The sequence below is a fragment of the Scardinius erythrophthalmus genome (genome assembly GCF_964197995.2).
Source record: "Scardinius erythrophthalmus genome assembly, chromosome: 15".
NCBI classification, from domain to species: domain Eukaryota; kingdom Metazoa; phylum Chordata; class Actinopteri; order Cypriniformes; family Leuciscidae; genus Scardinius; species Scardinius erythrophthalmus.
Window position 1 is genome coordinate 16,757,025 of NC_138235.1, and position 14,177 is coordinate 16,771,201.

At 41.0% G+C, this 14,177-nt stretch overlaps 1 protein-coding gene across 4 annotated transcripts in view; it reads right to left on the reverse strand.

Moving 5' to 3' along the window:
* The window catches only part of arhgap46b (Rho GTPase activating protein 46b), a 70,033-nt gene that overhangs the window by 16,072 nt on the left and 39,784 nt on the right, over positions 1-14,177 (reverse strand). For 3 of the 4 annotated variants that reach the window (XM_081387481.1, XM_081387482.1, XM_081387483.1), the window contains exon 3: positions 2,851-4,165. In XM_081387481.1, the coding sequence (XP_081243607.1) occupies positions 2,851-4,165 (1,315 nt within the window). Of the gene's footprint in view, positions 1-2,850; positions 4,166-6,286; positions 6,534-14,177 lie in introns of those variants that run through there. The other variant, XM_081387484.1, reaches the window with a different exon arrangement.

The window sequence follows — 14,177 nt, forward strand, 5'->3', positions numbered from 1 at the left end:
CCTCCCCTCTTCTCTCTCTTCTTTTCTCCCTCTCTCCTAACTCATTAATGCTCCAAAAACCCCTGTCCAACTTAACGACTTTTCTCTCATTTCAAAATGTTTGTGCATATATAAATGAAACACACTTTTGAAAATATCTTTAAAGTCATGATGAAACGGAAGTAGCAACATATCTTTTCGTCCATATTGAGTACATCCAAGTGTAAAGGATTTTGGAAAAGGAAAAAGTGTGGATTCGAAGGAAGTGTGTAGGGTGCCATTTGGGACAGAGCTCAATAAACCGTGATAACTGATATTCGACCGATAATGGGATCCTAAAGAAATTGATCATGGCTGACTTGCGAAAGCTTGTGAATGTGATCGTATCACATTGCGCTGCAGTTTTACAGCACTTGTTCTGTTGTGACTGGTTAGGACACAGTATAAGTCCAGGATGACTGCCAAAGGCAGTAAAAAATCGATAAAAACATCAACATTTTAATTGAGATATTTGTTTCTTTAGTATTTCAACAGTGGCAGCCAAAACATGCGATACAACTGGACACAATCATGCTGACATTATTATGGTTACAAAAAGAGTCAATGAGAGATGACAGGTTATGAGCATGATGTCATCTGTATGCAGTGGCATGCATATCCAGTACGTTACATTTGCAATATACTCCCGTAACATAAGGGTTTCCTTTCCTGCCTTGGCGCCCCCTGGCATTACGTCAATGTGACACTGTGCCCTAAGTGATACAGATTTAACAATGTGGTCATATTAAATTGTAAGAATGAAGTGTTTCTCCGTGCATGTGGACATTAGTGCGGTTCTACCTCCATTAAGATGTAATAAGCTTGCTTTGAACCAAATCACTGAGTCAATGTTTCCAACCTCACAACTCTGCCTTTGCATTTATTTTTGTATTTTAATCAGATGTGAGAGTATGAGAGAGAGACAAAGAGATTGATGAAGTTAATAAGGCACGTTAAGGCAAGAAAATAGATGAAGTGCCAGCAGACATATAGAGGAGGCTGAATACTGTAGGGATGAAATTATCATTATCCATTCACAAAGACTAACATAGGCATACCTGCATAATGTTTAAGAAAAGGGTAATTTTGATTAAGTTGCACTGGTGTGATTATTTTAATCGTTTATGATCATTTGATTGATGACAAACCTCTCTTAGTGTATTAAGATCCATAATATTAACATGCTCCCCAGGAGAAGCCAAACCACATGTGGAGCACTGCACTAATGACAAATGGAACTGTCAGCACACACATCGAAACACATTACCTAAATGTGCCAAATCACAATGAGCTGTAAGAGTCGACTGTCTTGTACGACCACAACACCTGGCTAATTGAATGAGGGGACTAGCCTGGTCTGTTTTCCTTTCTCAATTATTCTGCCAATAGCACCAGCGCTTGCATTTCTGTTATGTTTTAAAACAGACAGGTTGTTTCTGGTGGAGCACAGACTAAAGGGTAATTTACGTTCCAGTATTTCCAGCACTTCTGTGGGAATGACTTCATGAACAGCATTAACACACACACTAATGCTACCGAATCCAGAGCCTGGATCCAAAACACTTGATCTTTACTTCAAACCCTGCTGAGATGCACTGCAGTCCAAACCATACATAGACGGCTGCCTTCTTAGTTACCATGAAATCAAAATGGACAATTCTTATTCTTATGGAATATTGCAGTATTTATCATAAATGATTTAGCCATGCAATTTTTTTTTATAAATACCCTTGTAAGCTTTAATAAAAATAACTTCCCCTCCCTCTTGCAATGACATCTCTTCTCTTCTTTGATGACGCGTTTACTGACGTGAGGGTGGGACAACCTGTCAATCACACGAGTTCACAGCAATAGCAAACAACAATCCAACGATCCAATTAGTTCCCCATGGACAAAATTAGGTCCTGCCCCAAAAAAATTCTCCGAGAAGCCGTTTCACTCGGATATACGTTACAACAGGTAAGAAAAGACTATTGCAACTTCTGTTTCATACCGACGGCCTGTTCGTAATGACAGCGATACAATTGCTCAAGTCCCTGGACTGTTGCTTGATAGTAAGGGTTCTTGCTTGACTTTAACTGTATGATCATGAAACAGATTACATGAGTTCCAATGTCTGCAGTGTCAGTAGTTGCAGTATTGTTTCACTGTGTATTTACTCTGCTGAAGTAAGTTATCTGCCTTTATTATAACCAATATCCGCTATCCACAAAAAACACACTCTCCATACAGTCATGCATGCACACAGCCTGAAAAAGTAATTGGTTCTCAAGCTCTGCACTGACCTACTTGCTACCCAATTCCCATATGTACATACCCCACAAAAAAAAATAAAAAAATAAAAATAAAAAACCTTAAATTCTTTTTCTTTTGCCACTCTTGCATCTCTCCGTCATCAATCCTTTTCATGCTAAACTCACCTGTCTCATAATCTCACATTTTCCCCTTAATCTGTTTCAGCCAACAACCATTGGCCTTTGTACAGTCCTCTTAATCTAAGCACAACACACACACAAACACACACACACACACACACACATACACAAATCTCCTTAGAATGTAACATTCGCACCCTCTCCAGCTCAGGAAACCCTCGCCATCTCCTGCATAGTATCTACAGCAACCGGATGGGAAGTGTTTTTTTTGCTTTTCCACTCCATAAGACACAGTCGGACCCTCAAATGTGAGGAGTAATGAAAGAGAGAAGGGTAATTAAAAGAAAAAGAAATACAGGAAAAGGGAATCAGCCAGATTACCTCACTGGACCAACCATAACAACATTTCCAGACTTACACACTCAAGCAAGTGGACAGCTGCAAAAAGTGTTTATACCTGTGAGGGAGATCTAGGCGGTTCTGGAGAGGACAAGCTGGTCTGTGATGTTACGCTCTTCTCCAGCGAATCCACTTTCTCGTACGTCCTCTTTTGCCGGCTTCCGAGCCCATCTGTCACCAGTGGCGACAGCAGCACGTCACCATGGTTGCTGCCCCCGCCCTTGTACAGTGATCGGTTACTTGATGTCACATCCTCCCTTGATCCACACCCTCTTGCACTCATCTTCAATGAACTGACTGGTGAGCGGGCGGTACTCCCAGAAGCCTCCGATCCCATCTCAGTGTCCAGACTGGCCTTGCTGCCATGAAGTGCATTAGAACGGTTCACCACCGCCCTCATTTCTGCCATCAGCTTCTCATTCAATGCGTTTAACTCACTACTGCTGCCCACCGACCCGGGCCGACCAGACCCAGCACCCAGAGCTGCACGCCGACGGTTTTTCCTTCGCAGACTTGGGGATGGTCCAGTGGAGTAGCCAGAATCCTGGTACGTGACGGCAACAGGGCCTGGGTACTCCTGAGAGGCCAGGCTGCTTTGACGACTATGGCGAGGCTCCAACAGCCTCCATGATTGCTTCTTCTCTAGAGAGATTTCTTTCTTAATCTGTGCAGAGACTGGAGACTGGGGCTGGATTTGAGGGCTGGCTGGATTTGAAGGACCCTCGATGGGATTAGACATCTGGGGCTGGTGCTTGGATACAGCTGCATCCACATTTACCATGTGTTTGATGCACTCCCGGCCGGCCGGACTGTACTCACTAGCTGAGGAGCTGCAGACTTGTTTGGAATGGGGGAACTGGAGGAGTTTAGGAGGCTGGGTTCCTCTCGACAGGCTGTGACTGGTGGAGTAGGGACCTCTGCGTAAGTGGTGAGCACCTTCTACTTCCATTTCCAATGGGGGTTCATCGTAAATGGGGGGATCCATGGGTGGAGGTTCATCATAGATGGGTGCTGATGGTAAAGCTCCATATTGAGGGGAGGAGGGGCGGGGTGTACCTGCACCAGAGCGCTGGTGCGCCGAGCAAGAGGAAGAGCTAGAAGAGGGCAAAACCAGACAGAAGTTGGCATCCCCCTTTTTGAGGTGGTAACCCTGCTTGGAGTCTCCAGGCACGGCCATTTTGTTGAACAAACCAGTTATGTCAAGTTGCGCTGTGTAACCTGGTCTGGGTGAAGTGCTAGTGTTGGTGGGGTTATGATGGAGAAGGTGGTGGGCAGTAGCTGGTCCCAGAGACTGGTTTCTTCCAATGCTGTTAACTTTCACCAACATGGCAGCCTTGGATCCAGGAGCAGGCTGCCATCTTTGAGCGGAGTCCCTGAAACACATAAAAAGAGGTTATGGTCAACACATACTGTGTTGTTCTCTACTTCCTAGAGCTCCCTTTAAATACAGCATTATAACTGAAATGGAACCTTGTTAGTGACTGATTTGGAATAGTCTACATCAATGTCGTAGTCAAGACCAGCTCATTCGAGTCTTGAGTCAAGACCAAGACCAGAAGAGGGTCGAGTTTGAGTCAAAACATGATCTCGGTCCAAGTTCTCAATTACAAAACTGCTCTACATAGGTAGCAAATCCATGCCACAAAAATAGTTCTCTTCACATGAAATATAAGGGAGACTCAACTTGCAATTGATTCCAATAGAGTATGACGTTAAGATGCTGCTAACAACTCTATGAATAAAATATATGGCACAAACAGATATTTGGAAAAGTTGTGCAAATACAATTGAAACATACTTATCAAAACATTTTTAAAAACATTTAAATGTGAATAAACCAAATAAATCCAATTTTACAATTCAATTCATTCGTAATATGTTGAAGTTATTAACATTATCATGTTACTAGGATGCTTGCTATGGAGCATAATATCTGGCAATATCCTGTGGGTTTTGGAGAGCTAAACATGAAACTCTCTGCAAATCTATCCATATCTAATAGAGAAGAATATGTGGTTGCGATGCCAAGGCTGGCATAGTACTATTTCCTCATTTTCTTTTAAAGAATATCTCATACATGCAAACACAAAACAAAGCTAATTAAGAAATGTGTTTAGCCTTCAGTAAAGAAATGTTAAGCAATAACAATATTAATATTTATTAGTCTGAGGAGTTTGCTTTAGTATCAGAGAGCTGCTTATAACGATTTCAATCAAAGCACAAACAATGCACAGGCAGACACACACACACACACACACACACACACACACACACACACACACACACACACACACACACACACACACACACACACACACACACACACACACACACACACACACACACACACACACACACACACACACACACACACACACACACACACACACACACACACACACACACACACACACACACACTATCCAGGCCACCGCAGTGGAGTGTGTATGAGAAACACAACAGGAAAGGTTGAACAGACAGTGTGTTCCAGCAGAGTTGAAAAACAGGAATCCACTATGGACTTATATAGTGACGCTATCGAAATGTTACAACAACATTACCAGAGCGTTGTTACCTAATCATGTAACACAATTACATTCCCTTATCTCTTACCTATACATGCTGAACCCCTGTAACACAATTCTGCATGCAAGACACACACACAAACACACACTCACACACTTTGAAGTTTACATTTGGTGTATACTTGCATAAAAGTACATGTGTACGCAAATTAGTTGTACGTATACAGTTTGTGTTTGTGTATGTTTTAAACACACAAACTGCTCATGTTCCTTTGCACAAGCATACATGGATGTCAAACGCACATGTTCCTGCAAATGCAGACAAACCCTTGGAATTCCAAAGCAGCCTGTAGAACGCCACTGTGAACTCCTGCAACCAACGTGTGATTGCACGCGCACACACACACCACAATACACAACTATTAACACACTGCACGCAAACAAAAAGAATGTAAAAATCAACATTAGCTGATCTTTGTCTGCGCTGATTAATGGTGTAAACCACCTTCAGACGACTAATCCAGATTATAGTGTTACTCTGTGTGTGTACAGTACATGCTAATCTGAACTCTGCCAGACTTGCAGTTTCCTTCCCACCACAAGTCCATCAAAACAAAACGGCATCTACGCACAAGTACATTTCACTCAGACCTCGGTGACCAATCACACACACCACAACTGAAACAATAAACAACTCAATCGGATCAGTTTAAGAACTTCTAACCACTTTATATAACATGTGCAGTAACACGCAGCCTCGTGCACCTTGTTCACACTAAGGCGGCAACTTTTCGCATTACAACATTACAAGAAACAAATCAGCCATTTATATCCAAATATGAGCAAAAATATATTCTCAATACAATTGACTGCATCATTCAAGATACACCTGTTGCACGACTATCTAAACTCACCTGAGACAGAGATGCATAGCGTATGTTTGAGCATGCAGTCAGCAAACAAACTTACCCCTGGCATACCGAAAGGTGGCACGGCAATCTGTAAGGGTGCTTGGGGTGACTGAGAATTGTAGAGGACACCTCCCTCAGCTGGAAACGCAGGGGAAAAAACAGGCAAATCGAGGAGAAGAAGCAAGTGCCCGCTGCTCTAAACGCCTATTCTTAGCTAATCAAGCTCTTTCCGCAGTCCTGCAGGTTATCAACTTCGGCTCAAATTCTTACCATCATCCTGTGATCGTTTAATTATGGAGTGGTACGGAGAGGGACAGCAAGAGAGAGCGAGGGAGGAAAGGAGGAAGGGAGGGTGAGAAGGACAAGGAGAGAGGGAGGGAGGGAGGGAGGAGGAAGGCGGCCCTCCTCTGGGTTACAGTAGCAGTAATGCGAGTCTTGCCATAGTAACACACACACTTACACACATAAACTTGGATCGCCACTCCCCTGGACCATTCTCAACCCGCCTGACTCGATCAGATCAGACTCCCGGTGTGTGTAACAATACATCTTCAGCTCCCCGAGAGGCCTGTATTAACTAAAGAAACACTTCAATACACTCCATTCCTCAAGTTCTTGTCTACTCTGAGCTCATTAATAAAAACACACTCTTTGTTTTCTTCAAGTGGCTGTCTACCTCTTGATCAGAATCTTTCTACGCAGTTCACAGCCCAAACTTCTCTCTGTTTCTCTGTCCGCTGTGGTCTTTCCCACTCATTGTGTCTAGTCTCATGGCCAAATGTCAACAATCTATTCACGGTGGAGAGTAAATACAATGTCGCAGGCTTGTAAATAATCTCAACACAAAGAACAAACCACATCATTCTGTTCAGTCTCAGTTAATTTCTTGGTATAAATATTAGGATAAAGTTATGTTACAGTGGGATTGTATGCCCTGGGAATTTTTTTAACAGTAATATTGTAAAATATTATTACAATTTAAAATTGATGTTTTCTATTTGAATATATTTTAAATGCAATTTCTTCTGTTGTCAGCTGAATTTTCAGCATCATTACTCCAGTCTTCAGTGTCACGTGAATATGCCGATTTGATTAAACATTTTTTTATTATTATCAATGTTGAAAACAGTTGTGCTGCTTCATATTTTCGTGGAAACCGTGATTCACAAGATTCCAAGATATTTCAGGATTCTTTGATGAATAGAAAGTAGAAATCTTTTGCATCAATTTAAAAATCTTTACCATAACTTTTGATCAATTAAAAGTATTAATTTCCATAAAATAAAAACATCTCTTATTGACATCCATATCTGGATAATTAAATGTTACACTACAAATGTGATCAGGAAAACAAAAATCGAAAAATATAAGAAATTTTAGAAAACCGAAATGGAAAATAGTTTTAGAGTGAAAACATTATTTTTAAATGCTGGTAGCTTTTTAATAATGATATCATTTCACTCTGATAACATTTTTAATTAAACCAAAAACAAATCATTTTTCACAAGGAATACCTCAGCTCCTTGCATTGCTCCATGCTCTTTTAAGATGCTCTTATCAGGTGTAAAAAGGGAATCTAATATGTTCTCGGCACTCTCTGATAGTTTCTGCTTATTTAAATAAGCTGAGAGGCATAGTTTTCAGCATGCAGTCGTGACATAAGCTGTGATTACTGCATCAGCTCATTTATCTTCAGACGGGTGAATGCGTCTGTGATGGCCAGGTGTTGAGGTTCTCACACACACACTCATTCACAAACCCAACCACAAAAGACTCCCAACATCTTGGCGAGTGCAGGCCATGCTGATTGTGTTATTCGCAGTGAACACAAAGGGATGCTGAGAGAGGCTGGACAGGGGGCCGGAGTGCAGAACGGGGGTGTCCTGAGGGAGTGCATGTTGGAGAAGTTCAAAGGGCGTTTCTCCAACAGCATAAACAGGAAATACCAGCGCAGCGTTCACACTGAGCGGAACCGAGAGAGTAATGTGTGTGCTGTGTTATAGCGATGGAGGAAACTCAAACCAAAGCACGCGCTGCTCTTTCCCTCTTGAATACTAATAAGGTCTAATATACCTGAAGATCTATAGTATTACTATTCATCTCAACGGTACTTGTTCAGCTGGTGCAGGACCCCTGGGAGTATATGAACCAATTTATTTTTTCAGCCAATCATCTGAGATGTAAATGTCATGTGACCGATCACTATATTAAAACTCAATGCAGGAAACAGGAACAAAAAAAATCTAAATACATAAATAAATATTGCTTGCAAAAATGGCATTTAATTAGAATACATGGCTACTTTTAAATGGCAGTTAAAGCAGGATGCTTTTTGTTCTATCCATCCATCCATCTATCCATCTATCCACCTACCTATCTACCCACCCACATATCTACCTATTCATCCATCCATCCATCCATCCACATATCTACCGATCCATTCTCATATCTATCCATCCATCCATCCATCCATCCATCCATCCATCCATCCATCCATCCATCCATCCATCCATCCATCCATCCACATATCCACCTATCCATCCACCTATCCATCCATCCATCCATCCATCCACCTACCTATCCATCCACCTACCTATCAATCCATCCATCCATCCATCCACCTATCTACCTATCCATCCATCTATCCATCCATCCATCCATCCATCCATCCATCCATCCATCCATATCTACCTATCCATCCATCCACCTATCAATCCATCCATCCATCCATACCTATCTACCTATCCATCCATCCATCTACCTATACATCCATCTACCCATCTACCATCCATCCATCCATCCATCCATCCATCCACATATCTTCCTATCCATTCTCATATCTAACTATCCATCCATCCATCCATCCATCCATCCTTCTACCTATCCATCCATCCATCCATCCATCCATCCATCCATCACATATCCACCTATCGATCCACCTATCCATCCATCCACCTACCTATCTACCTATCCATCCATCCATCCATCCACCTATCTACCTATCCATCCATCCATCCATCCATCCATCCATCCACCTATCTACCTATCCATCCATCCATCCACCTATCTACCTATCCATCCATCCATCCATCCACCTATCTACCCATCCATCCATCCATCCATCCATCCATCCATATCTACCTATCCATCCATCCACCTATCAATCCATCCATCCATCCATCCATACCTATCTACCTATCCATCCATCCATCTACCTATACATCCATCTACCCATCTACCATCCATCCATCCATCCATCCATCCATCTACCTATCCATCCATCCACCTATCTACCTATCCATCCATCCACCTATCTACCTATCCATCCATCCACCTATCTATCCATCCACCCATCCATCCATCCATCCATCCATCCATCCATCCATCCATCCATCCATCCATCCATCCATCCATCCATCCATCCATCTTCGTGAAGAGAAGTAATGGCAACTTTGTATATAGCATTGCTTATGATTATGAGATAAATATATTTTCTGAGAATATGAATACAGCCAACATGGAGTCAGGATAAATGTGAGATTAACCTCTCAGTGGAGCTCAGAGGCTAATGAACAAACACACAGAGATACTCAGTGGGCGGGTGTGAGGGGGCAAGACAGTCATATGTGCCTTTGTTCTTCAAACTACATCTCTCCCTCTCACGACAATCCTGTTTTGCTCTTATTGATAAACAACATGCAGTGCGTTTCATAGGGTTCCAACATCTCCTCTTCCTACCTCCTCAAAAAAAATCACATCTGCATTAAAACCACCGGCCCACGTATACAGTTCTTACTTTCATACTTCATGTTCATGCATACAACACCTGAAGCCATCTTAAATCCAGTCAGCATGTAAGCTGACTGTAAGTAAATGTTTACATGTTCGGACAGTAAATATGTTAGTGTTATGACAGATAATTAAACAATATCGCAATTTATGTGTTTTTTTTATTAGAATGCTGTAAAAAATACAACATGACTAAATAGCGGTTGTACTGCCGACATCTGAGGTACAGATGTAGATCTGCAAATTATAATTCATTCCAGTAAATTTCTTACAAATCGGTTCTTTTTCTCACATGTGACATATTGAACCGGTTTCTACTGAATCGCTTCATTCCTATGACTCATGTCAATGAAGATAAATTAAAAATGAGTCCCTGTGTCGAATATTAGATTGCATCTTTGCATTTTTTATTATACTTTTTAAATTATACCCTGTACTTATTACAATAATTACAGTAGCTGGGTAATGACTAGGTATTAACCCTGAATCTACCCCTAAACCTAACCTTAACCCATTTACCTTATATTGCCCAATACTTTCTTAGGCAAGTACACTGTATGTACATGTACTGTAAAATAAAGTTAAGTTGATTTTTTTTAATAGTGGAATATGCATTTTAAAAGTAGCTAATTGAATTAACACATTCAAGGTTTTAGTTGCAAACCTAACTAAACAAGTTCACCCTTGTAAATACGCTCATTGTCTTTGTGCAAGAAAACACAATATATCATCAAATAGTTATATATTAAAAACTATACTGCCAATTTCACCCCAACATTTTAATTCTGTCATAATTTACTTACCATTACTAAGTGCAAACATTCATTCTTCTATGGAACATATGATATTTTGAAGACTAGCTTGCCAAATATTGACTGGAACTACCTGTTGTAAAATAGATATATTAAGTGGTTAAGTTACAGCTGTGTTGTGGTGAAATCTGTGTCATTGTGTAACTGAATATCCGACTGTGAGCATGACACACACAGAACCACAGAAACACACAATTCCCAAACAAACAAACAAACTGCACACAAACACTTAATTTACCACAGAAAAAAATAGATCCATTGGGAAGGAGAATGAGAAAGAGCCAGACAGAGCCAGAGAGAGAGCCAGAGAGAGAGAGAGCCAGAGAGAGAGAGAGAGAGAGAGAGAGAGAGAGAGAGAGAGAGAGAGAGAGAGAGAGAGAGAGAGAGAGAGAGAGAGAGAGACGGGGTGGGTTGTCCTAAAGGGATTTGTCATGGGAAAGTCAAGCATGGAATCCGAAGAGACTTCGGCATTCACTGGTTTTGGAATGCTGTGAAAATAAAGTATATAAAATTATGCATGCGCTTGTTTGTGAAAGTGTGTGCACGTTTGCAAAGACTCTGCAAACAACTAAAATACTGAATTACTGCTATAAACATGAGAATGATAGAGTGTGTGTGTGTGGCCAAACACGAAGGGCATATCACTATCCTTTCTTCATCTCACTTCACAAGGTCAAAGCTTTTGACCGCTGACCTCCAGGCCGACCTTATTGACCTGATGTGGGGAACACGAGCTCAAAATACTCCACATTCCATATGGCAGCACTCACACACCCTTATCCATCCCAGGCCGCTCACTACATTTGACAAACACACTCCATAACACTCGCTCAGCTCACGGATCAACGCGTGTCTGCGGGAGAATCGATTTGGCAGTCGCAGTGTTTAGTTTCAAATACTGAGCTCTCTGTCATCTCCGTCGCTGCGTCAACAACTTCTGAGAGGAAAAATATGTTTGAAGCCGCTGAATTTGCAGGAAGAGAAAAACAGAGTTAAGATCCGTTTGAAATGTGAGCTAACTCAATTTGGTCATGGAGAGTCAAATTGGGTTAGCAGTCAGGGCGTTTTAATTAGCGTGGCAGAAACGGTGACAGGGCGAGATGAGGAGAAGAGTTTCTCTGAACCGTGAGATGGAGGAAATAGTTGAGGAACAAAAACAAGCTTGTTATCGTAAGGCTTTCGGTTCTTAGCTTACGGAAAAACAGCAAGCTAATAGCTGCGATTTTAAGTGTGAACTAGCATGAGCTGCCACAAAAACTTTTGTGACAGAGCAAAATGGCTGTCAAAAAGTGCTTAAAACATATTATAAGTATATTCTTTCCATAACAGTACGGTATATTTCTTTTGTAAACAACATATAGATTTCTATACTCCCGACAGAACATGAGTCATCATAGTTTTGGTCCATTTTCAATAAAGAGAAAGACTGTAATCTTACAAGCATATGCATCTGCTAAAAGTGAATTGTCAACTTTTAAGAGCACACTAGCATACAGAAGACCTCAAAGCTAAAAGCTAATATTTTCATTTTAATTTCATGGGATGAAATGAAAGCTTAAATTGCACTCATTCAGCTAGTTTACTCAATATATCAACTCAGTCGTGTTCATGTTTACTTAGTGAGGAGCCAAATTCATCAAATGTTATAACGGTGAAGTGTATAGTCTGTTAAAAAGTTAAATTGTTTGTTAAATGTTAAAATGTTTTCACATATACCATCTTAACATGCACAGACAACTACAAGTAAATTTATATGTTGACTAGTCGCTTGATTTCTCCAAAAAGTCACTGCCACTATCAAAACATTGCTCTGTCTGTTTAAGCATCCCGGCCAGCATCTATTTGATTAATCGAAATAATAATAACAATATAAGTACTTGATGACCTCCAGAAATAAAGTTGTTGTCTGTGTAAACTAGGCATTTTTTGCACATGCAGTCATAATAATACTAATGTAAATTTAGGATCAGCAAATTCCTGACAGGAAGTGAGTCATTGTGCCTGTGTGACAGTGATACAGCAGAGCTCTCCTGATAATGCCCTACTTTCTCTGTGTGAGGCCAGGAGTGATGTGACAGGACAAACAGATTAGAGTGTAAATGTGACCAAAGTCTGGCGCAGCCCTTTGTGAATGTGAGAGCTACGTGCGGAGCGACCCCATCATACAATAAATAACACCCAAAACAAAACCTCACACACATATGCCTAATCAAAAAATGAAATGGGGTAGTGTAATGTCTCCCTTCATTTCTGTCTCTCAGGGAAGAGGTACCATAGTGAAGACGACGTGTATTTCTCATGGCTACGTGCCACTGAAGAGGAAAATATGGCAAGTATTTAGACGGGCATAAACACAGACTGCTAAAACACGTGGGTCCTGAGTGAGAGGGCTTCTATGAACTCAATAACCCTCCTAATGTTCCTCAAGACCAACAAACATGTGGAAACACAATGACTATTTATGATCAATTTGGTTGCAAATATAAAATGTACAAACATTTTAATGTTTTTGTAAGCCATTAGTTTCACAGCCACTTATGTACTCGTGAAATTAGTAATATTTGAATAGGGACTTAACTTACAATGATACTGTGAAGCGTGTAATTTGCTGCTCTTCTAGAGTTGTAAAAAATAAATGTAATAAGTAATGTGTGTTTTAAAGCAGGAATCCAGAACACCACTGAAGGGTCATGTGACACTGAAGACTGGAGTAATGATGCCGAAAATTCAGCTTTACAGTGACGAGAATAAATTATAGAAAACTGTAGATAACGGTTATTTTAAATTGTAATAATATTTCACAATATTACGGTTTTTCATAAAATGCATGCCTTGACGAGCATAAGAGACTTTTCAAGGGAAAAAAGCATGGGTGTGTGTCCCGTTGGGTGGCCCTTGAGTTGAGCACTCGCCCTCGCGCTCTGTCTCTGATTCTTCCTTTATCCCTTGCAGCCCTATAATCACACACACACACACACACACACACACACACACACACACACACACACACACACACACACACACACACACACACACACACACACACCTGAGTAAATAGTACTAGTGTCTACTTGATGTTACTAAACTTCATTTTAGTAGAAGCAGAAGATATTGTACTTCGTTGTTTATTCCCTCCCTTCATTTCTTAACCTGTATTCCTGTAATTACCAGTCATCCCACCTAAAAGCCTGCTATGCATTTGGTGAAGCTGGTTTTGAACCTGAACAGAGCGTTTCTGTGTTCACGGGGACGGGGTGGAAGTCTCCTCCTCTGGGTCAGGAAGCATATGCATACCTCTCTGAGTACTGCGTGTCTGTGTGTGTGCGTGTCTGTGTGTGAGTGTGTGTG